The sequence below is a fragment of the Schistocerca piceifrons genome, chromosome 5, assembly GCF_021461385.2.
Source record: "Schistocerca piceifrons isolate TAMUIC-IGC-003096 chromosome 5, iqSchPice1.1, whole genome shotgun sequence".
Classification (NCBI taxonomy): Eukaryota; Metazoa; Arthropoda; class Insecta; order Orthoptera; family Acrididae; genus Schistocerca; species Schistocerca piceifrons.
In genome coordinates, this window is record NC_060142.1 from 334,746,577 (window position 1) to 334,773,235 (window position 26,659).

Below are 26,659 nucleotides of genomic sequence, written 5' to 3' on the forward strand. Positions count from 1 at the left end.
TGTCTTATGTGCACTTGAGATAGTTAATGATCATCTTTATAACTGCCTGGGTTATTTCATCTACCATCATTTATCAGTGTATGAAGAAGAGAAGGTGCAGCAGTGCTACACTATTTGGAAATGCAGTTGTTGATATTATTAAAAAAAAAGAGAACTTTCACACTAGTGCAAATGTAGGATTTTTCCTAAACTTGTTACTGATTATATTTTCAGAAACAGGGAGCTAAGTGCATTTGGTGTAATTGAACATTGCACATTGTGCTTGTTAACATATGGTAATATGTATCCAGCGAATTGTGTCAAAAGGGTAGTTCTCTTGGGAAAACTATAAAATTGCAAGGAGAGAGAATAGCTAGCTGGTATTTACTTTCAGGAGATGAAATTCCAGTATTGCAGATAGACAAATAGAAGTGTGAAAAACTATCATAGCTTTCAGAGCAATTATTTCCTTCCTCAGGGAGAAAAGGAGGTGGGTTGGGGACAGTTATAAAGGAGGGGCAGGTCACTGAGAATCCAGGATGAGAGGGACTCATTTGTTGTGAGGATAAGAGGAGACAAAGATGAAGGGAGATGTATCAGAGAAAGTTGAAAATCATAGATAGTACAATGTTACATGCTCATCAGTGTATTATCTTTTACGTACAACTATTTCTAATATCTACCTCTTCATCTTTGTCTTCCCGTGTCTTCACAACAAGGGTGTCGCTCTCATCCTGGAGTCTCAGTGACCTACTCTCCTTTCTACCTCCCAGAAGAAGGAACTAATATGAAACCTCCTGGCAGATTAAGATTGCGTGCCACGAAAATGGGCAAGTGCTCTACTGACAGAACTATCCAAGCACATCTCATAACCCGCTCTTGCAGCTTTACTTCTGCCAGTACTGAGAGTGGGTTGTGAGTCATACTCACACTGATCAGTCAGTCGAGCACATCCCTGTGAAAGGCAAAGGTCCCAGGTTCGAGTTCCAATCCGGCACCCAGTTTCAATCTGCTGGGAAGTTTCAAATTGGTGCACACTTTGCAGCAGAGTGAAAATTCATTCTGGAAAGAACTAATAATTTTGAAACTTAGGATATTTTCTTGCACTTTTATACATGTCTGTAGATAGTAATAGAACTACACTTTGTGAAGATAAGTACTAGTCATCCGTTCTGTCTCCTTTTAGTTTTATGGCTCTGCAAGTTATGAAACAAGCAACTGAAGACCAAGCAGATCATAAACAGATAAGTATTCGTATACACCGTCTGTAGACAGGGAGGTGGGAAATGCGACATATTGGGTTTTTTGGGTGACCTGGCACAGAGAGATGGTAGAATCTGCAATATCATTTAAAGTAAGGACACATACTTTTGTTCATTATACTTTCAACATTACATGCTCAACCTGACAGAGCGCAGTATTACATTACTGATATTGTCACATAAAGTGATTGCACAGCCTACTTTTTTATTACTACTAGAATAGTAGCTCTTTATTTCTACAAGATGACGTTTTCTTGTAAAATACTGGGCATGGGGTTGTGTAGTGGGCTCATTCTGCTTCCTTTCCACACACTTTTAATAAGTGATCTACTGGGGAGCTAACCTTTAATCAAGTTATGGTTCTGAGGAATGCTTGCCTATGCTCTAAACTACGTACTGAGCACTGGAAGACTTTATGCACATAAGTGTGCATGCACATGTGCGCACACTTTTTATGTATAATTTTCCTAAAACCCAACATAAGATAATTGTCCAATCTTTAATACTGCATGACAAGTGTCTTGAGGAGAAGAAAACACCTTGTGAGTTTTTAAATCATAAATAACAAGTAGACTATTTGACACACAGAGGAAATTGTTAGGTATCTTGTAATGCTTTTTATTGTTACAGATTAGTCTCAAGCATTAATTTCAATGTATTACATTAAGGATTGCCTTCTTTTTTGCATACTACATATATTACTCTTATTATTAGTGGAAATGGCTGTCAACAACTCTCAACCCGTATTATGAAGGCAACCCTCTCTCATGCATGATCAATGATGATAGGTTCATTCTTCATACATTAGAAAACTGGACATTTGGCGCTGATTTTACTGGTAATCTTATGGATACATCAAACTTCAAGCACATATTAGAAGAAAGTCAGAAAATGGGAGATGTCTTACTGGTAAGTGTGTAAATTTTGTCCAATTAATTGTACCGAAGAACATTCTTATATGCTACATGTAATTGTTATGTAGATGTACCACTTTTTATTAATGTTGTCAGTGCTGCACTTAGGAATAATAGCACAACTGAAACAATATGTTCTTCTGTAAAGTGTTCTCATATTAACTGTATTATGTTCATTTATACAGCGTAGTTCATGGCAGCTCACACTTAGAAAGTGTGGGTAACAGTTCTTGGACACAGTTAATCAGTAGAATGACAAGATACACACAACTTTTGTGCTTCAGGATAAGATAATATAAAACTTATGAAATGCTGAAGAACTGGGGCTTTATATTTGCAATTTATTACTTCTGTTCTGTAGTTCATTCTCCTGTAACAAAATATGAGAATTATTCAGATGATAAAGGTGTGAGATACACAGTATTCCTGAAGCATCACATTCACAATTTAAGTTGATGATTGTGTGTATATATGTGTGTGTAGAGAATTTTTTTCAGTTCTTTTCTATATAATCACCACAAATACCCATAATTATTTGAGTCTACTTAAGAGGTGTTTTTTTATTTGTACTCAGTGGAAATATTATGCCTTCTCTTTCAAGCTGTCATCAGCTGTTGCATGCCGTTGTCATTATCTGCTGTGTTTTTCTTCTACTTTTGAGACAAGAGTACGTCATTTGGTGCAATATCTGGGTTGTATAGCAGATGCAACATAACTTTTACTCAAAGGACCAGAACAATCCCTGTGTCATGGCCTGGAGACAAACGTTCAATGCAATGTGGTCCCTTTTAATGTAATAAAATGCTTACCTTGATGCTTCTGTATGAAACTGATGTTCTGAAACTTTTCTTTAATGGTGAATGTGTGCAACATGCCATTTATTACTGGTTTTGCAAGGGATGTGGTGATCTGTATTTCATGAACTGTCCAAATTCTACAAATAGATAATAGCACCTTTGCACGATGGTGGCACGTAATTTTCTTTTCAGCAAACCTAGTTTCAAATTGTAAAAATCTTTCCGTTTTTAAGTTACTACAAATATTCATGCTGTGTTCTGTGGAGTCTGGAATGGGGTTGTAATCTGTTCGAAGGACACTGCTATTTGTCTTTGTTTCTGGCATTCTACACATATTGAAAGCAGTTTCATGTAAGTAATCAGAATTGTTAAATCAAAAGGGAACATCACTTTCAAAAACTATTGTGAGGTGGCTTCAGAAAGTAAGCCACATGTGTTGTCCCACGCTAATACCATTGTGCAACAAGAGCGGTGCATTGTCAGAGGAGAGTACATGTTCTCGATGCCCTGCAGACACAGTTCTGCTGTGGACAGTTGACAAGTGCATCCCAGCATGGAAGTGAAATGCAACTGGGAATGTAATCCAAAGTCGAAGTATGGAGCACAGTATGATTCTTTTGGGCAAAACATCTAAATTGAACACAGATTCACTGAGAAATTCTGGCAATATATTGCCCAAATTCAGTGTCACATCCAGCCATTGCGAAGTGGTACAATAATTAGACTGAGGCTGTACAGAAATGGGTTATACTCAATGAGGAGGGGGCCATTGTCATTGACTACAGATGACATTGTCTAGGTAATTGAGGAACTGACTCACAGAAACTGCATGTCTTCTGACAATGAGGACATTCACACAGTGGTTATCGAGTGGCTTCCTGACCAAGCAGTGTATTTTTATCTTTGAGAAATTGAATGATTGGTAGTACATTCTGACCATTGTTTCTATAAACTTTGTGACTATGTTGAAATAAGTTTCATGTGTTTAGGTTACTTTGAAGTGTAGTATAGCATTCGATGAAATTTACTGGGTTGCCATAACAATGTGTAACTTACTTTTTTCATTTCCCTCATTATTATTAGACAGAATGTCTGACCAATAGTTACCTTCAGGTGATAAAATTCTATAGATGATAGGGCAGAGTGAAAACTAAAGATGGATTAAGAGAAACAGAAATGAAGTGAATGATACAATTAAAAACTATGAGGAAAATTAGTTGGTGAAGACCAGATACTAAAGTGAGATAAATAGTTAGTCAATGACGACTAACACTTAGACCTGGTATATACATATTCAGAAGCATTTAAATCTATGAGGAAAATAATTACAAGGAGCAGTAAGAAGACTGATAAAATATTGAGATAGTGTGGTAAAGCAATTGTAAATCATGTGTGTTCTGTCTTCAAAACAATATTTATTGTATTTAGTAATGCTAATTTGGGAAATTGCAAGATCTTTATTGTGGCATGTTAATTACAGCAGTAATCATTATCACTGCCATCATTATCATCATATTTAACAGTTACTATTGTTGCTATTGCCACACATTTTGACAATACTTATTGAAATGGCTGAGGACAATTTGACAGAAAGAGTGTGGAATTGTGGGTAGAATCATGAGAAGATTTTTGTCGCTGACAGAATATTCTTTGTGTATTAAATAGTGTCATGAAGAGATGTTGTATGGTGAACAACAATGAAAATAAAACAAGAGTAAATGGCGTGTATCAAATTAAACCAGGTGATGTTAAAGAATCGAATTAGGAAGTGAGGCACTAAAATTAGTTGGCAAAATATGCTATTTGATTAGCAAAATAACTGACAGTGGTAGAAGTAAAGAAGATATGGAATTCAGAATGATAATAGAACAAAAAAAAAAAAAAAGACAAATATGTTAACACACAACATAAATTTACATGCTAGGAAGTGTTTTTGGATGGTATTTGTCTGGTGTGTATTAGTGTACGGCTGGTAAATGGGGGTGGGGGCTGGGGGGGGGGGGGGGGAGGAGGGGAGTAAACTGGATTAAAAGAGCAAAGAAAGCTTTTGAAATATGGTGCAAAAAATGAATTCTGAACTCTCAGATTTTCTTGGCATGGTTGATTACGATAGACTTATGGACGTTCCACCAAGTTATTGTTATTTCCATTTTTAACACAATTGTGCATAAAATGGGTACAAGAGCTCCACAGAATTCAACCGGAAGTATGCTATTAGAGAATTCTGAGTGTTAGGTGGGTATATCAGATAATTAATAAGGAGGCACTAAATTGAAGTGGGGAAAATTAATTCTGTCCCCTCAATGTGACTGAAAGAAGGGATTGGTTGACAGAACACATCTTGAGGCCTCAAGAAACAGTTAATTTGGATTTGGAGGAAAGTGTGGGTGATAAATTTTTTGGGACACCAAGGCTTGATTGGTAGCTTCAAATGGATGTAGGATGTAATAGTTATGCATGTACAAAATAGACTAGTGTGGAGAGTTGCATCAAAACATGAATAGTGGCAGAATAGATGGGTGGACAATTAATGGAAACTGATTAATAATTTCTGCTTGAATGATTAAAGGAAAAAATTAACTAAAAAGAATAATTGAAAGAAATTGGAAGGTACACATATCCTGGGTGAACTTTAACTGGTACCAATATCAACAGACCTTCAATGTAAATACATTTAATATCAATATTCATTGTTTAAGTTACGTACTTCTTCACATTAATTCCATTGTGCGTAGTCCTGATTATTACAATGCCAATGTAGGATTGCTCCTCCACTGCTTGCACAAATTCCTCTGCACTGGATGCAGGATTCTCGGTGCAGGCAAAATGGTGAACAGGCAGGTGTGTTCGATGTGGATATATGAATAAAACTTTACCCTCCTAATAACTTTTTCTAATATTTCCAATGAACACTTGAAATTCACATTTTTAAACAATGCTGGTATGATGGATCTTGTCATACGTACGCCCGCTACCACTTATGGTATGAAACATGTGAGGATACAGAAATTAATCAATTAAAGAGTGTATCTCTTCTCTTTTTTGTATCAAAACATTATCTCTGCTACAGAACAACTTGTTACTTTACCTTTGGCTTTGTGTGTATATAGCTTACATGTATAAAAAAAAAGAATGAAGAAAGAAAAAAAATAATATGATCCATTATAATGGCACCCAGACTACAGGGTTTAGTAAATTTCATGGAAAGGCATTTATATGCTCAGTTATGCCTCTTTATTAGACTTAACTGTGATCTGAAGAGCAAAATAGGTTGTTCTTTATAAACTCAACTCAGATCCAATGATACCAATCGCATCAAATACTTATTCAGTGTTTAAAAGTGCAGCTCAATGTTTACTTGTTATATTCATTGTATAAAGGATAACCATTTTGTATGCTGGGGTATACAGAGTTGTGTCATCAATATAATATGTTATGCAAAATGGTGTTCACATAAGTAACAAATGTGCATAAAAATTTCAATGTAAACCAAGTGTTTGACTCTTTCATGTGTAGTCAACCCTCACAGTAGTTAGGTTTCAACCCCTTGATTATTTGGTAGTGCTCACCCTTAGTGCAGCATTGTGATATGTGACATACTGCAACTGTTTTCTTCTTCACATACTTTCACACAACCACATTCGTACGTATCATAAACATATAACTATATTTATCTTGTGGTGCAGTCCATGCTTATGTTTATATGGTACCTAACACACTACAAGCATTTATCTTTCTTCACTTTAGGACATGTTTATGCATCATTCCCTGGAAGCAAAAGACTTAATACTAACTTAAAACTAAACCTTCATAGAAAATGTAGAGTGGCTCAATGGCTACTAATATGATTTTCATATATTTAACCACATATTCATTCACTTCAGAGTGCAGTTGTGCTCTCACAAAACTTATTTAATGTCACGTATGTGTCTCTACTTAGCTTATAGTTCTGAAAGATAAAGTGTATTATAGGTGTGGTGTGACCACTTACTCTCTTGTTTACCTGCAGCAAGACTTTTCTCATCCATTAAGTATAATTAGTGCGTGCAACTTCAGTACTTAAATTGGTAAATATATAGATATAATTTATATTGTAACACAGTGTAAGTAAATATCTCGTAGTTTAGCATTCCTTGCCTGTGTATATAATCCCTTAGCTTATCTTTATATGTGTGTATTGTACGATGGCACTGGGCACCACACACTGTTAAAATTTGCTGAAAATGATGAATATATTTATATAGTTGGTATTGTTGCTGTTCGCCAATTTTTGATAAAAAAGTTTAGATTGAATAGTTAGCTCGAGACCCCATGTGCTATGGCACGAAAATACATATATTTCTTACATTCTACACTCGGCTTAATTGAGTGGCCCCAGAGATGTGGCTGGTCTCAGTATTTGGCTACATTTTTCGTCATAGGATGTCAGCTCACACGTGTTGTAAACTTAGTTTTCAAGCTGAAATAAAGTATAAAAAAAAAGGCAATGAAGGCAGGTATTGCGGTGAAATTTAAAATATTGAGTCACTCACGTTGGTTTACAATTTGAAGTAGTTTATTTATATGTTTCCATGAATAGTCTTCAGTATATTGATTAAACACCTAAAATGCAGTCTGAGAGGCTTTTACGTAAGCACGGCCGTTAATAACTGATGCTACAACATTTACCTATAAAATTCATATGTCACGATCATGATGCTCGACAGTCTGTTCACAGTTCACAAACTACACTGTTGTCTGCTGTCCTAAACCACTGTATTGCACTGAACTTGACCATTTTCGAACGTCGCTATATACACACCTGTCTCCGATCGTAGATACCAACCCAATACTACTCACGGATGGGTAGCACGTCCGACTCTTAGCGTCGCTCCAACTCCACTGCCTAAAGATGGCCACCCTATACACCCTTGAAACAATTGCGTCACTCAAAACAATGTGTGACAAAAAAATTATGAATATTCTAAAACTAAACACAAAAACACATGTGATACATTGAAAAATATGGAAATTTTCTGGGCAATAACAATGTAAAGTCCAGTTTTTTTTTAAAATAACGTTCTTGTGGCGTGGTTTTGGTTTTCCCGGTTTTTTGAAACTAAACACAAATAAACAAATAAAAATTCATACGTAATTACTCACGTATGTCTTTAAACTTTAGAACGCTGCTGCTAGTTTCGCCTCTTTAAACTTATTTATTACCAAAAACACAGTTTCTCTCAGTCAGATCCCATATTCTGACCTCTCATTCAAAAATGGTACATATCACGCTAAATCGGCTATGATTGCTCGATGCAGCTCTACTAGGCACATCTGTACATATTTTGTTCATGTTAATCACCCTAAGCATTGCTGAGGTGATAGCTCTTGAACTTTCATAAATTTACAATTTTTATGACAACAATAACTTTTAAACTATTATATATTTTTGTGGCACATCTAGATTATTTAGCTGCACATATTTTTCTGTCCATGAGTGCCAAATCTCACTTCCGTATCACTCTTAGTTCTGTTTTTATCAATTTTTCTCTGGCATATAAATCCCTCCAAGTGCAAACACGGCCATATGCTCCCCTGCCAAGATTCTGCTCAGGTTTTTCCAAGGCCGCATAATCGCTAGTCGCTCGCCACAGCCCTGTAGCAACCGCCAGCCACATGATCTGTGGTGGAAAGCTGCCACTCTAATCTCTCTCCACAGCTTGTATGCTCACAATTATGTAGATAGTCATCGTTGTTCACAGACCCTCCCTTAATCTTCTATGTCCCTGTTTATGCAGTAGGTTTTACAAATGCTAGTGCAGGCTGTAACTCATTGGGTTTGTGCCTGTCTGGTGTGCACACGCCTGCGTTGTGTTGACTAGATTGCTCCCTAATGTGCATGTGCTGCGCCGCTTTGGTACCACTTAACTCGTTGTGAGTTACGTATTGCATTGCATGCTACTGCGCATTTCACAATTTCATATATTTGTTTACAACTGGGCTACATGCAAGGTGGAGCATTGTATTTAGAGTATCATGATCTCTAGACACATAAAAGTAAAATTCTACCTTGTTGCAACAACTCATCGTTTACAAGTTTGACATAGAAGAAAAAAATACAAACAAAAATTTTCCTTATCAACTAACAACATAAATTCTGGAATGTGAGTTTACAGCATCCTAAATCTAATATTATTATGCTTATATACAACTTAGAGGGTATACAGCCCTTCTTCAATATATAAACATTCTGAACTCTTTGTGTGGGTAAAGGCCTTTGTCTTTACCCGTATTTGTGTGTACTAATCTGTATGCTCCTGTATAGGGGATTTTAGTAATTATCTATGGACCATTGTATAGCATTTGCCACTTACAGTTCAGTTTTCCAATTTTTGTGGATTTGGGATGTTTTCTAAGTAATACCTTTTATCCTACATAAAAAAATGTGTTGTACGTTTCATCTTTCTGTCATAAATTCCTTTCCTATATTCAGCCCAGGTTTTAAGGTTGATTGCCGTTCTCAACACAGGCTCTCTAACTTCAATGTTGACATCCAGAAAGTGATTAGCAAAAACATGATGCCTGTAATTAAAGTTCACTGTGCCCACTCTGATGGAGAAATAAAGTTATTGATCATTGAAGTTCATTACGCTGAGGATTTAGGATGATGTTTGGAATTCATAGAAAATGCAGTTTACTATAACGGTTTTCACTATACTCTGAAAACGATAAAGCGCAAAGTTCTAGACAAATGTTTAGCCAAGCAATGCTACTATCAGCTATTGTACTATCAGAGCTCTTCAGAGTCTGTTGCGTGGATCCTATTATCCCTAGGTAACGAAACTGATCAATAACTGTTTTCGATGTAAATGTTCAAAATGAATGCTCACCAAAATTTGATGTTAATACTCATCAAATGCCACACCAGTAATGGTAGAAGGTCTGTCCTGTGGCGACACGTGAAAATACGACATACGCAAACTGAGAATAAATCACTGAAGTCGTTCCGCAATTAACACTTTACCACAATGTGAACTCATTGTACTGCACATAGTCAGTCAACTCATTGTTACATGCATACCGAGTTATATAATATGGCATCCAAGGCTGTTCCTTGCAACTACATAGACGCAATGCGGATTCTAACACGGAGTGTGCGCAAATACGAATCTAGAAGAGAACTGGGGCCTGACTCTAGCTCGCAGCGCTCTTATTTATATAGCCGCAGTGGGGACCACCGAAGGCGCAGCCGACAACATTTGCCTTCCTGGCTAACCACTGGGGCTATCAGAACACCACTTTAAGTTACTAAATAATTAATTGCTTCATTTTTTGAAGGCCAATGAAGCTCTCAATTTAATTGTGCTGTCAGCATACAGGTAAGTATCTGTAATAAAATTCTGATGTGGCTAGGTTAAATACATTTGCCGAGAGAGTTATTTTAGTTGCACTGCATGTAATAGAAGAGCTCTGAACTTGCCCTTTGGAGAGACGCTACAGCTATAGTTTTATAGCCACCTTTTGGAAACTACTCACATCTTTGTTGTTATAGTGTGTCTCCATTCTACCTAAATCTAAACATCCTAGCTTTATCTAATCACTTCTTAATCTACCTTGCTTCCGTACTTTTAGGACACAAAAACAGAAAATCATGAATTTCAACCAAAATATTACTTTGTGAGATCCAGCATGCTGTTTTCATTAAATTACAATGAAAAAGGAATCCGAATATAAATTTTGAAGTTTTAGCTCCTTCCTGTTGCGCCGATGAATTTTACGTAAAACGTCCAACTTTCGAAAGCTGTTAAAGTTACTAAACTGAAACTTAACGCATTATTATTTTAGCATCACTTCTGACATGCTATTAACTTTTCAGATCATTTACTTTACTTTTAAGGTATTGCACAATGTTCGTGATGTCATAGATAGTTAGAGCGGACTAGGCTGGCACACAATGGAAAGCATATGAATTCTGTATGGCGTGAGTAGGCTGCTTCCCTACTGTACTTTATCATGCAGTGATAATTTCTGTATTGGTATCTTGGTCAGAGGTTTCTCCCACTCATCTGCTTGTTTGCAATTGAATATCAGCTCATTTTATATAAATCAAGTTGATGTATTTGGAAAGTTGTTAACAACTTGTAAGAAGGGAGTGACATATTCAATCCACTTGGTATGTTTATGAGTTATAAATGTCCTCAAAAACCTGTTGAATTCCTTAAAAACCCTTTATATGGGAGATGCTTCAGGATGAAATTTGGACACTAAAATGTGTTTGATTTGGTTGGAATCTACAAACTGTTTCCATTTACATCCAACAAAATTTGAGACATTATCTGTTAACATGACTTCTGGTTTTCCTACTCTTGCAAAAAATCTTATTTGATTCGTCTTATAATTGATCTGGCTGTAATGTTCTGTACCACATACAGTCTTATGTATTTGGTGAAAATATCATACAGATCTACTATACATTTTACTCCCCCCCTTACTCCTAGGATAGGGTCCAACCACATCTAACAATACCTTTTTAGACTTTTTTTTTTTTTAGCCACAGTGTGATGTAGTTCTATCTGCTTGGAGATGTTAGAATGTTTTGCTTTCTGGCAAACAATACGCTTTTGTACCACCTGTAGTATTCTTCATATAAGGTTGGGGAAATGACAATATTTACCTATTTCGTCAGTGCATTTTGCAGTGTTATAATGGCCCCAAGTATTGTGTGTGTATAAGAAGAAATCATCTACCTATTCCTCTGGCAAACACAAATGCCATTGTTCTTGTTCAGGATGGTTCCTATGGAACAGAACAAATTTGTGGATAGTGGAAAACCTTTTTAACTTTTCATGACCATTTTGTGTAAGTTTCACTTTTACCTTACTCCAGCTTTTGTATTCCTGCTGTAATTGCTCCATGTGTTTACACATGTGGGCATAGTATGGTCAGGGTGTTTTGTCTTCCATAAACATAGCTCTTATTTCACCTTCCTGCTCTAAAAGATTGTTGAATCCCTCTAAGCCTTGTGGTAATCGAGAAAGAGCATCAGCTATTATGTTTTGGTTTCATTTTATGTGTGCTATTTCAAAATTGAATTCGTGACGATACATACATCGCCTCGCTATCCGTCAGTGTAGCAGTGTACAAATTAACAATAATGATAGGTTTGATTGTCACTGTATACTTTTGTATGTTTACCCCAAAGGAAAGCACCGAATTAGAGCCAAACCCTCTAACTTTATAACTGAATATGTACGTTCAGCTTTGGATAAGGTGCAGCTGGCGAACCTAATTAATTTAGGGATGAGATTTCCCTCTTCTTCTACCATTTGAAAAAGGCATGCACCCAGACTTTGGGAAGACGCGTCAGTGCATAAACAAGAATCCTTCTTCGTGTCTGATTGGAATAAAATATTAGTGTTTAAGAAAGCCCTCTTGATGATCTTGAAACTGACATTGCTCATCCCATAACCAAGTTCTGTTTTTCCGTAGAAGAATGAGTGAAGTATTGCTGTTCATAATTTGGTTATTTATGAATTTCCTGAAAAATGAGACTAGGCCTTAGCAAGTCTTTAATTGCCTCTTGTTTTGACGAACAGGGCAGTTCCTAATGACATCAAGTTTTTTAGGATCTGGCAGTATGCCTTCCGAAGAGATTATGTGTCCTAAAAATTTTATCTTTTCTTGTCCAAAATTAGATTTCTTGAGATTTGCTGTTATTCCATATTTGGAAAAGTGTCTCAATACTTGTTCAATTAATTTTAAGTATTCGACCCAAGTGGATGTAGCGACTTAAAGGTTGTCCACTTATACTGTTACCTTACTCAAAAGTTCATACCCTACCACTTTGTCCAGTGCAGAGATAAATACACCTACACTTACGTTCACTCCAAATGGTAATACTTGAAATTTGAAGCTCCTGCCCCCACATTCGAAGTAGTTTTATTTGCCAATATGAAGCTGGAGATCAATTATAGTAAGAAAATTAGCATCATGGAATTTCATAAGCTGTTCCTTTAAATTGTCTTGACGTGTTCAAGCTGGTACAATAATCTTATTAATGTTACGTGCGTCGAGGACCAAGCACACCTTGCCATCTGGCTTACTCACAGCCAAAATAGGACTACAATAAGGGGAGAATGATGATTGTATTACACCCCATTCAAGCATCCTGTTAATCTCTTTTCTACTGCTTCCCTGTTTGTCCATGGTATAGGGTATGAAGTAGAACAAAAAGTGTCATGAGGACATACTTCCAATTTGTACACAAAATCCTTAATAATACCTGGTCTTTTTTCAAATACATGTATATAAGCAAGTATCAGTTCTTTAAGTTTTGCTTGCTGTTCTTGAGACAAGCACTTTGATTCACTTACGTTTGTGTTTATTTACCCCTTCTGCCGCTGACTGTTCATTATTGTATGTGTTGACAAACATAACAATTGAACCTCAAAATCGTGAGTAACTTCAGTTTTATGTCTATTAGTACTTCGTCTGATTAGGTCTATTACAAATAATTTGTTGTTTACAGTGAAATGACATTGACCTTTCCTATATCAGTTTGTACTTGCTATGTCCTAAATGTATCCGGACCTATTAAACAATCAACTTTTAATTTCTCTACTATCAAAAAATTGCATCATACACAAAATTGTCCTAATTGTATGGGAATTAAGGCTTGCATTTGGACTCCTTTCCATTGCTGCCCAGTAACTGTTTGTACCTCGCAGTTTTGCACTGGCAGTGTGGGTATACGCCCATGTTTCTTCAGTTCTTGAAAGAATCCCTGTGACATCAAATTAGTCATAACACTTGTGTCAAGCACAGTGGATACATCAAGGTCAAATATTTAGGCATTAGTAGTTGCTTGTACCTTGCTCTCTGTCAAATTTTTCTGTGTACCCTCATTACTTTGATACAGATCATCTTTCACATCACTACCGTGATCGTATCTGATAAAGCAAGTGTCGATCAAGCTCGTCTCCACCCCTCCCCTCCAAGTTCACAGAATGGGGGCCTACCGTGACCGGATCAAGTTTTCCGATGTCATGGATGGCATTGGTCTCTGCGTTAGGCGTAACTTCCACTATATGGAATGTTGGTGTTTGATTACGCCAGTCAGTATCCTGTGAGGCTCCTGACTGAAATTCTCTTTGCCTTTGTGCATTATTCAAAATGTGTGTATTACTTTGTTGACTGAATTCTGCTGTCTGTGGATTATTCAGCTGTATGGTACTGTTTTGTGTTTGCCAAGCAATTGGCTGATTATTGCCAGTAGCTGGTCATATGTTACATGCCCATTGTTGGTTTTGTTTAACTTTTGCCCATTTCTTTTTTCTCCATTGCTGTTGTGATTACCATTACTTTTACTATAGGTCTGTGTAAGGTACGGTTGCCACCCTTGTTGTACTACGAATCCATTGTTCACTTGTTGGTCCGTAAATCTCTGTGGCATTATCTGCATATCAACAGGCATGGGTTGCACTGGTCTCTCTTCATATACCAAATCTATTGAGTCCAGTACAGATAGAAAGTATTCGGTATCTTGTTCCTTATTCAAATGTTTTTAAAAGTAGCCCCCTTAAGCTTTCATGTGTGCTATTGAACGGAGCTGGGTTGAATACTTCACATCTGAGCCTCTCTTGTATGGCGTGAGACCCATATTTATCCATAATGGCTCTCTCAAACTATTCATAGTAGTGGTAACGTTCCGCCATGTCCGTAGCCCATAGCAGAATGTCACCCTGTGTGTATCTAACAGCAAATCTAATTTTCTGGGCTTCGATCCAGGTACGAGGTAAAACATTTCAAAATGTTCTGATAAAGATCACGACATTTGTTCTTTCTCCTTCAGAGGTAAATACCGGAAACTGTCATTGCCTAAGTAATCCCTTATCTGCAAGTAATGTTGATAAACATGCCGCACTGTCAGCGACAGGTGTGTTTCTGTTCGTTTGTGGTGTAGCGCATGGCAACTGCGCTTGCTCGATGGGTACAGCTCCTGGCAAGTGTTGTTGCATTCTGCAACCTTCACTATATTCCTTCAGTGGGCTAGCCATGTATTGTGGGTAACCAGTGAAAGTATCTAACTTCTCTAAAAGCATGGGTTTGTTTTCTGTGAAATGTTATTTTGGAATGTCAGTAGTTTTAGCAATACTGCCTTGTAACCTTTCCTCTGCTTCATTTAAATCTAAATCTATTTTGGCTAGAAGTTGACTTTCTTTGTCTTTCAGAGTTTCTTTTACTGTATCTACATAAATTTTGCACTCTGACACTACCTTTTCAGCAAGGGTGCTACCCTTATCCAGCATCCTGGCTTCAACTTTTTCAGTTATTTCCTTTACATCTTTCTGTTCTTTGGCAAATTTTGACTCTTAAACTTCACTGGTCTACTTTTAGATTTAACGTGTTTACTTCTGTAGTTAAATTTTTACATACGTCTTGCAGCTCGCTGACTGCATTTGCCACAATTTTTACCGACGCATCCACTTGGTATTGTGTCTCCTGAATTTGAGAATATGCTTCACTAAGGTTTTGTAACTCACCTGCAAGTTGTTCCTGTTTATCATCTACGGATGATACTTTTTCCATCAACGTATTTATATTGTGGGACATGTCGGCACTTAGTTCTTGTTTTAGTTGTTTATCTAGCTCTGTCAACTTCCCGGTTAATTTGTCAGGTAATTCAGTGAATATAGTTTTGCTCACCTCACTGAACTATTGACTAATACTACTCTTAAAATTGTTAAATGCCTGATTTTGCCTTGTAAACTGTTGTCCTACATTTTCCTTAAGTTGTTATACTTTCCCGAAATTCCTGTTTTGTCAGTATCGGTATGTTTCAATTAAAGTAGATCTACCTCTGTACACCCTAATAAACCTGATTATTATCTGACACAGTCTTATAGAATTTGATGACTTATACAAATTTTCATCTTTTCTTTAGAAATGCACTTTCCATAAAGGATATTAATTGGAAGGATAAGAGATTATCTACTGACAGAGAAATGGCACCAAACCAGTGTTGCCAGTGCAATAGCTGCAGAGGATGCCTCGATTGTTTCTTGTAGCTTGTTTAGTGTAGCTGGCTTCTGTTGATAAACTTCATTTTTCAAGGTCCCCAATAGGTGTAAGGCAAGTGGTGTAACGTCTGGAGTCTGTGGTGGGCACTCAGCAGCTGCTCTTCTACCTACCCATCATCCAGGTAGATTTTTATCCAAGTAGGCTTTGACATCTTTGTGGTAGTGAGGCGGAGTGCCATCTTGATGTAGGTAAAAGCTTTCATATCCAAACAACTCCGAAATGACAGCTAAAATCAATGTTTGTAGCATATAAAGATCACCTCACCAATTACGGTACCTTCAAAGAAGAATGGGCCAATTAAACCATGTTATGACAGACCACACCGCACATAAACACCCAGTAGATTAACATGTGTGTCCACGTGAATGTGAGGATTTTTAGGAGCCCAGTACATGCAGTTGTGGCAGTTAACAGCACTGTTCAGTTTGAATTGCATCTTAGCAGACCAGATAACCATCCCTGCAAACTGTTCATCCTTGCAAAGCATGCCTTCAAACTACTTGAGTACTCACTCCATCGATCTGAGTCTTTCTTGCTCATAGTGTGTAATGATCGTGACATGTACACTTTCCACTTTGCAGCCTTCAGAATGTATTGAACACTTGATTGGTGTACCTGGCTTTCACTTGCACCCTGCTTCACTTATTTTTGAGATGACCTAGTATAATGTTGCAACGCAGCAGCACTGGAGAAGCTGGACTTGTTGATGTTTTTGGTCAGCCAGACCTTCCTTCTGCACATCCTGAATGATACTGTTGGCTTCAGATTTATCCAATGATACTGTTGGCTTCAGATTTATCCTGATTATGATGAATTGTTGTACTAGTTGGTGGGTGACTCCCAAACACATTATGCCATTGCTGTTGTACCTCCATCATGTTTTCGTACTTTCAGTACCATTTCAATATGGCCTTGAATTACTCAGACGACAGTCTTACTTCATTCATTGCTGCACTGTCATCTGCTGGAAAATGAGCACTGAGATCTGTTGAGAAAACAGTGGACTACACTGCCGCGCAAATCACAACAATACATAATTTTGTTCCTTTGTGGTACTACTCTGTATTCTGGTAGATTCTGTATTTTAATATTAGCTAAACAGAAGAAATGATTATTAATGCCATGGAGTTGAGGAGACCTAGTATCACAAGGAGAAATAACAGGGAATGCTTTCAGATACTATAATATTCTGATGCAGGTGAAGAAAGGACGTAAGTACGATGTCAAGTACAGGTGAGAAAGGGGAGCAGGGGGATCACAAAAGACAAAGAAGTAAAAAAAATGGACATGAATAAGGAAGAAAAAAAGGAGAATATCAATGAAAATATGGTATTACAAATCAGGGGATTTGAGCTAAATTCACATGGGAATAGTTTTTTCAGACGAAAGTTAGGGCGAAGTAAGTTAGTAAGTAGATGAAGACGGTTGGGGAAGAGAGAATGCAAGTGAGAAATAAGTGGAGAGAATTTCAGACTTATCAGTTTGTGCACTGAAACAGTGTTATTTATTCCACTTAGCTTCTGCAGCTCAACTCGATGGAAGTATGTTTAAAAAAATCTCTGCTTAACATTGATATATCTATTTGTAACAATATTTTTCTTGTCCACATGCCTATTCAAGAGATCTCTATACAGCTCCCTGTCCTATTCCAGCAAGCAGTTGCACTTCGGTGAGAAACTTATTATTGTTCATTATGTTAATTGCTTGATGTGCGGCTCATTATGTCTAATTATTTTCAGTGATCAGACAAGTTTACAGCTGTGATATGCAATGTTTTGTTTAAACATTCACACCATTATCTACGCAACTATGGCAATTCTTCATGGTTATTATAATGAAACAAATTATATATTTTACCTAGAAAAACAGGTCTCACTTTTTCTTGGGCTTTCCTCAGCCAGTAGAATAACAGCACTGTCATTTGCAGTTTGCTTTATGTAAGTGTAGTTTTGTACTAATAAGTGCACATATCTTGCTACATTGATGGCAGTATTTTGATTCAGATTCTAAATGCCTGCTGCCTCACACTACCTTGTGGGATTATCTTTCATTGCATCTAAACAGTGTTCACTGTTAACATAGAACAGAGTGTATCTTTCAACAAAAGGCATAACATAGTGGTTCAGACACTAATTGTGTTTGAGAGGAGTGAGATTAAAAGCGTACTTTAATTTCGATAAATCACTTGAGGTGAGTGTTAGATGAGTATGTAAAAGAGATTGCAGCTGATTTCGACCTACATCCTAACCCATTATGAATGTTTGCCATGTCTGATTTGATGTGATGTTAAACTCAAAACTTCAGTTGTAAAATTTATTTCTGTCAATGTTTCATCAGATTTCCACATGCTTGTTATAACAGAATTGGTATTTTTTTTGATAGATTAATTCATTGTGTTGCCATAAGTTAATTGTCACTCCAGATATTACTGACCCGCAGTGAGTGCTCCATATAATTAAAGACATGATGTGTTGACAGGTAACAGCTGATGGAAGCATTGACTGTCAAGAGAATCCTGGTGAACAAGAGTACATTGTGTCAGCACTTCATTATTGTGAGGCAGTTACAGCACTTCATGCACTTGCAGCAGGTTAAAGTTTACAAAACTACTATGTTAACATATTTTATGTAGTTCTTCTTTCACGTGTATCAGATTAACTGAAGCCAATAGACTATAGACTGCATCTACAGCCATGTCTAGAGAACTGTTGTGATTCATTTTTTGTACACTGGATCAAATTGAGTTAGAAACTTTACATTTGCTGCATAGACATCAGCATCAATATCTTTGGAGCTAAGTGTGGAACAAATAAATGATTGTGTGATTTACCTTATAGATTAAAGTGTTATAGAATTGTGTATTTAATTCTTTTTCCTATACTTATGACCAAAATGAGGGCCACGGAAAATACTTACAAATGATCATTTAATATGTTGCCATATCTTGCATCAACAGATCTTAGTTTGGAAATTGCATTAAGCAAAATTCATTAGTGCAATACCAGTTTAATTACAATGTTGAGAAAATGAAATGTTTCTTACCGTAAATGTAATAACTTTGTCAATTTTCTGACACTCAAATTTTGTAGCTGACTACAGGAAGTTCCTGAAAAAATCGTTTTTGCAATTGCTGATTCTTTGTTCAGTTTATCAACTGTCACCCAATTGGAAGAACTGTGTTTACTGTAATTATTAGACAAGGGCCTAACTGATGTACAGAGTTTGTCAAGTCACTGTAAAGTGTAGAGGAAACCATTACATCAATGGCAGTTCAGGCTGTAATGTCTCCCAGTGCATTTCCTTCTTCTCATGCGTAACCGGCTCTCACAATCACTACCCAGACTAATTACTCCTTGCACTATATGAGGTCATGCCACTGACTCACACTATCCATACTCAATTTTATTTTATTTATGTTATAAAACCGAAGAAATTGCAAAAACGTAGGAAATTAAGGCGATGGGACCTAGATAAGTTGAAAGAATCAGGGGTTGAAGAGAGTTTCAGACAGCATTAAACAATGGCTGACTAGAACAGGGGAAAAGAATGCAGTAGAAGACAAATGTGTAGCTTTAAGATATGAAATAGAGAAGGCAGCAGAGGATCAAATAGGTAAAAAGAGAAAGCTTAGTAGAAATCCTTGGATAACACAGGAGATACTGAATTTAAATGCTGAAAGGACAAAGTATAAAAATGCAGCAAATGAATTAGAAAGTAAGCAAATGGGAAAACATGTCTAAAAAATTAGATTGACAGGAAGTGCAAAATGGCTAAGCAGAAATGCCGAGAAGACAAGTGTAAGGGTTTAGAAGCATATTTCAGCAGGGGAAAAATAGGTACCACCTACAGGAAAATCAGAGACTTCTGGAAAAAAGAGAAGTAGCTACATGAATATCAAGAGCACAAATGGCAAACCAGTACTAAGCAAAGAAGGTGAAATACCCTCAGACCTCAAGAATAATGTAATAATTCCAATTCCAAAGAAAGCAGTTACTGACAGGTGTGAAAATTATTGAATTATCAGTTTAATAAGTCATGGTTGCAAAATACTAACATGAATTCTATACAGAAGAATAGAAAAACTGGTTCTATACAGAAGAATAGAAAAACTGGTGGGAGCAAACTTGGGGAAGATCATTAAGGATTTTTGGAGAAATGTAGGAATACCCAAAGCAATATTACCTCTACGACTTATCTTAGAAGATAAGTTAAGGAAAGGCAAACCTATGTTAATAGCATTTGTAGACTTAGAGAAAGCTTTTGACAGTGTTGGCTGGAATACTCTCTTCAAAGTTCTGAAGGTAGCAGGGTTAAAGTACAGGAAACGTAGCTGCACGATCCGTTACAGCCATGCGGATAAGATGCCTGTCATCTCGACTGCTAGTGATACGAGGCCATTGGGATCCAGCACGGTGTTCCTTATTACCTTCCTGAACCCACCGATTCCATATTCTGCTAACAGTCATTGGATCTTGACCAACACAAGCAGCAATGTCACGATATGATAAACCGCAATTGTGATAGGCTACAATCTGACCTTTATCAAAGTTGAAAACATGATGGTATGCATTTCTCCTCCTTACATGAGGCATCACAACTACGTTTCACCAGGCAACGCCAGTAAACTACTGTTTGTGTATGAGAAATCGGTTGGAAACTTTTGTCATGTCAGCACATTGTAGGTGTCGCCACCGGCACCAACCTTGTGTGAATGCTCTGAAAAGCTAATCATCTGCGTATCACAGCATCTTCTTCCTGTCAGTTAAATTTCGCATCTGTAGCACGTCATCTTCGTGGTGTAGCAATTTTAATGGCCAGTAGTGTACATTTACAGACTTCTAGTTAGACACAATCATTTACTCCTGGTATACAACACTTTTTTTTACAAATAACTTATTAAATAATGTAATGCCACACCATTCACTCATGTCTCACTATCAGTCACTGCGCACACTATACACACATTGTTTCATAACACCTCACTCACTACACACACACACACACACACACACACACACACACACACACACACACACACACAGGTGATCTCTGGGCCATTTTCTGTACCACAACTTCCCATTTGCTATCCTAAAAGACTGAGTCAGCATCCCTCCATAATGTGTGAGATGTTGAGCTCAGAAACAGGAAGAGGTGTTAGTATTGTGCTATGCATAGCATAGGAGTAAGTATTTCTAGAAAGGAAAAAAAAGAAGGAAAAAAATAAGGTGAAGGTGTTATATGGAATGTTGGATATTTGATAATCATTATTATTATTATTATTATTTATCTGTACAACATTTTTTATCAAACCCCTTACTCTGTTTTATATAAGTAATCCTTCAGTGTATAAAATGTATTGCATAACAGGTACTTTTTAGCTGCCTTTTTAAATAAGTGTATTTTTGCAATTTCTTTAATCTCTGTTGGTAATTTAGTGTACAGTTTTATTCCTTGCTAGAAAATGTTGTTTTGAGTTTTATGTTTATTTTTTCTTGGTAAATATAAGTTGAATCTATCTCCTGTTTCATGGTCATGGACAGAGCTGTTTGTGCAGTAATTACCAATGTTATTTTTGATGTGTGTAACTGACTGGTTAATGTATTCACATGGAGCAGTTAAAATTCCCAGTGCTTTCAACAGATCTTTACAATGAGCTCAACTAGTATTTTTGGTTATTATTCTTATGGCTCTTTTCTGGAGTTTGAAAAATGTGTTCATATTTTGTGCGTTTTTTCCCCAAAAAAAGAATGCCGTAGCTAAGAACTGAATGTACATATGAATAATATGTAACTAAAAGACACTGCATGTTACACAGTGATGACAAGATTCTAAGGGCATAACATGTTGATGACATTCTATTTGCAAGTACCTTTATGTGTTCACACCACTTCAACTGAGAATCAATATTTATTCCTAGAAATTTTGCATTTGTTACACAGTCTATATAGGTGCCACATACATTTAATTTAACATTGTCATTTTTCCTCTTCAAACTGAAACTAATGGCATTAGTTTTCTTTATGTTCAATGTCACTTTATTGCTTATTGACCAATCATAAACTTCCTTGATAGTTTCATTTGCTTTCTCAGCAAGGAGTTCTCTTGTTTTCTCAGTGACTATTATATTACTGTCATCAGCGAAGAGAATTTTTTCGCTGTGAGGAACACTAATGGGAAAGTGTTTGGTGTATATCAGGAATAGTATTGGTCCTAATATGCTACCATGTGGAACCCCTATTTTAATTTATTTTACTAAATGTTAAAATGTTTTACTAAATGTTTAGATCTATTTGAAGTATTTGTTATCTCTACTCTTTGTACCCTATCTGTTAGGGATGATCGAAACCAGTCATTAGCTACCCCTCTTATTCCTAATGCTTCTAATTTATTTAATAGAATCTTGTGGTCGGCTGTATCAAATGCCTTAGAAAGATCTAAAAATATGCCTGTAACACACTCATCTTTATTAAGAGCATCTAGTACAACTTTTGTGAATTCTACTTTGGCTGACTCCGTATTCAGAAACCAAACTGTGATTCACTTAAAAGATTGTATTTTTTCAAATTTTCTATGGCTTTTGCATTACTTTTCTTAAGCAAAGGTACAACTCTTGCCTGTTTTAACTGCTCTGGAAATGTCCTTGATGTGAAGGATTCAGTTATTATATTTGTTAAGGGGCCTTGTGTAATCCCTATGCATTGTTTCAGTACACACATTGGTACTTCATCTAAGCCTACTGACTTTTTATTTTTTAGTTTTTGAACAGTTTTATTGACTTCATTCATTGTGGTTGGAAGTAACATCATTGTATTTAGTGCAATATTATTTACAGGTGTTATATTTGTTTTGCGGAATTTTTGCTGTAACTTCTCTGCAATACTTGAAAAATGCTCATTTACATAGCTTGCTAAGTGTTGTCAATCATTTATTACCTTATCCCCCTCCTTTAGCAGTATGTTATTCTGCGTTGTTTGCCTCTCCCCGTTTCCTTTTTTATTCTCTGTATTATATATTATTTTGTCATTAAATGCCTTTTTTGCAGCAATCAGCATCTTCCTATAGACCTTTGTGTATCTGTGATAGAAATTTAAGAATTCCGTATCATTTCAAATCAAGATGAACATCAACAAAAGCAACACAAGGATAACAGAATGTAGTCAAATTAAATCAGGTGATTCTGAGGGAATTAGATTAGGAAAAGAAACACTTAAAGTAGTAGATAGGTTTTGTTATTTGGGCACCAATATAACTGATGATAGCCACAGTAGAAAGGATGTAAAAAGTAGACTGGCGATGGCAAGAAAAGTATTCCTGAAGAAGAGAAATTTGTTAACATTGAATATAGACTTAAGAGGCACAAAGTCTTTTCGGAAAGTATTTGTATGGAGTGCAGCCATGTATGGAAGTAAAACATGGACAATAAACAGTTTACACAAGAAGAGAATAGAAGCTTTTGAAATGAGTTGCTACAGAAGAATGATGCAGATTAGATTGGTTGAGCACATAACTGATGAGATGGTACTGAATACAATTGAGGAGACAAGAAATTTGTGGCACAGTTTGACTGAAAGAAGGGATCGGTTGATAGGACACATTCTGAGACATCAAGGATTGCCAATTTAGTATAGGAGGGAAGTGTGGAAGGTAAAAATTGTGGAGGAAGATCAAGAGATTAATACACTAAGCAAATTCAGAAGGATGTAGGTTGTGGTAGTTATTCAGAGCTGAAGAGGCTTGCACAGGATAGAGTAGCATCTATCTATGTATAAAGATTTTACTTTGTCTTTGGAACATTGATAATATATTGGAATTGTGATAGAGGTACTTGTAATGGACAGTATGCGCAGTCTCTGCTTCTTGACTTACAGATGTAGTCATTTAGAGAGTAAATTAAGCTATTATAAAAAGAGAAAAACACAATCATCAATAATACTCTACATCAAGGAATGTATCACTCACATCTTTTCAGTACTGTTTTGTCTATTATTGATACCCTTTTGTAACAAGAGGCCAATTTTTGTGTCCTTTGTTGCACAGATTTGCTATCTGTGGTCACAAGCAACTAGTCAAACTGTCATCGTAAACAACTAGCAACAGATTCTTCAGCTGCAGCATTCTCACAGAAACATGGGTGTGGTTATGATACATTTTGCTCATAATAGCTGGTGCTTTTTGTCTCAATGAATCAGGCACTTTAATGATTCCTTCCTTCACACTCTACGTTATTGCATCCTGAATTGCCCATTGACGACTACCTTTATCATAGTGAAGCAATTGAAAGAGATGAATACAAGTAAGTTGCCAGGTCCAGATGGAATCCCAGTTCAATTTTACAGAGAGTACACTGTGGCATTGGCCCCTTAGTTATCTTGCATTTATCACAAATTTCTCATCCATCATAAAGACCCAAGCGAAATGAAAAAAGTGAGGATGACTCTTATATATAAGAAGGGAATACAAATATACCCTCAAAATTACAGGCCAATACCCTTAACATCATTTTTCTGTAGAATTCTTCAACATATTCTGAGATTGAATGTATGGGGTCTGTTCAAAAAAATTCCAGAACTTCATACACAAAGTTTTTCTGCCCTTACATTTTACTTATTATGCGTTGTCTCCTTCCAAATAATCTCTTCCACAATTGATACACCACTCCCAACACTGTTTCCACTTTCAGAAGCAGTGTTGGTACGCATCTTGCTGGATCACGCGAAGCTTTGTCTGTGAATTTTCGTTTATCTCCTCTATTGTTGCAAATCTATTGTTGCCAGGTCTGCAGAATATGGAGGATGAGGCAGCCCAATGTTTTCATTTCTTGTCTGATAGTCACACACCAACAGGGATGAATTTGCAGGTGCATTATCATGATGAAAAGCCATGAATTGCCTCGCCACATTTCAGGCCATTACCTTCTTACATTTTCCTGAAGCTTCGTAACATGTCGCGATAGTATCATTGATTAACAGTTTGTCTCTGTGGCATGAATTCATGATGAACTAGTCCTTCAAAGTGAAAGAAAAGTATCAGCATGACTTTGACATTTGACCTGACCTGACAAGCTTCTTTTGATCTTGGAGAATGTTTTCTGACCCATTGTGAAGATTGAACCTTGATCTCAACATCATAATTGCAGACCCACGTCTCATCAGCTGTTATGATTCTCTTAAGGAACATCTCATTCTCATTTGCGTGATCCAAAAGCTCTTTTCAGATTGTGAGGTGAAGGTCTTTCTGGTCTTGACTCGTGAGCCGTGGGACAAACTTGGCGGCAGCACGGTATATTCCTAGATGCTGTGTCAGGATTTCATGACATGATCCATCTGAAATGTTACAGTCTTCTGCAAACTCTGTCATCGAGTCTTCAATTAGCACCCACAATTTTGTTGACGTTCCTTACATAAGCATTGTCGGTAGATGTCGATGGGCAACCTGAATGAGGGTCATCTTTAATGTCTGTGTGGCCATTTTTAAACCAAGTGAACCATTCCTAACACTGAGTATGGCTTTTAGTTTCATGCAAGATTTAATGCAGATGCAGTACTCCTCTAACTCTACCATCTGAAAATTCGCAAACTGTGTGGCACAACATTCTTCTCAATGCAGCAATGAACAGTAACTAACAGACATACAGTAATGAATCTGTGCATTTACACATTAAACACAGGTGTGTGTAGGGATGCCAAAGACATTTCTCTGCAACACACCATTGGCATGAAATTATGAATGTTGAGTAATTTTTTGAACAGACCTCGTAATGCATTTCCTTGAGACAGAAATGCTTATGTCGACAAATCAGAATGGATTTAGGAAACAATGATTGTGCCAAACTTTTGTCCTTTCCTTGCTTGATATCTTGTGAACCATGGGTAAAGGACAACAGATTGTTTCCATATTCCTAGGTTTCTGGAAAGCATTTGACACGGTGTTCCAAATATAAACTGTTTACGAAAGTCTGAACATACAGTTTAGGTTCCCAGGTATTTGAGTGGCTTGAAGACTTCTTATGTAACAGTAAACAATATGTCATCCTTGATAGTGAGTGTTCATCAGAGACAAAGGTATCATCAGGAATACCCCAAGAAAATGTGATAGGACTGCTTTTCTTCTCAGTGTATAAATCATCTGACTGAAAGGGTGAGCAGCAATCTGCGGCCATTTACTGATGATGTGTGGTGTACGGGAAGCTGTTGTCATTGTGTAACTGTTGGAGGACAAAAGGTGATTTAGACAGAATTTCTAGTTGGTGTGATGAATGGCAGCATGCTGTAAATGTAGAAAAACATAAGTTAATGCAGGTGAGTAGGTAAAATAATCCCATAATATTCTAAAACAGATAATCAAGTCGATTAAATATCTAGGCGTGTTGTTGTTGTTGTTGTGGTCTTCAGTCCTGAGACTGGTTTGATGCAGCTCTCCATGCTATTCTACCCTGTGCAAGCTTCTTCATCTCCCAGTACTTACTGCAACCTACATCCTTCTGAATCTCCTTAGTGTATTCATCTCTTGGTCTCCCTCTATGATTTTTACCCTCCACGCTGCCCTCCAATGCTAAATTTGCGATCCCTTGATGCTTCAGAACATGTCCTACCAACCGGTTCCTTCATCTTGTCAAGTTGTGCCACAAACTCCTCTTCTCCCCAACTCT

At 36.8% G+C, this 26,659-nt stretch overlaps 1 protein-coding gene across 11 annotated transcripts in view; it reads left to right on the top strand.

The window, feature by feature from the left end:
• Positions 1-26,659, top strand: part of LOC124799256 (cap-specific mRNA (nucleoside-2'-O-)-methyltransferase 2) — a 327,660-nt gene that overhangs the window by 135,670 nt on the left and 165,331 nt on the right. For all 11 annotated transcript variants that reach the window (XM_047262805.1, XM_047262803.1, XM_047262814.1 and 8 more), the window contains 2 exons: positions 1,956-2,150; positions 18,490-18,601. In XM_047262805.1, the coding sequence (XP_047118761.1) occupies positions 1,956-2,150; positions 18,490-18,601 (307 nt within the window). The remainder of the gene's footprint in view (positions 1-1,955; positions 2,151-18,489; positions 18,602-26,659) is intronic.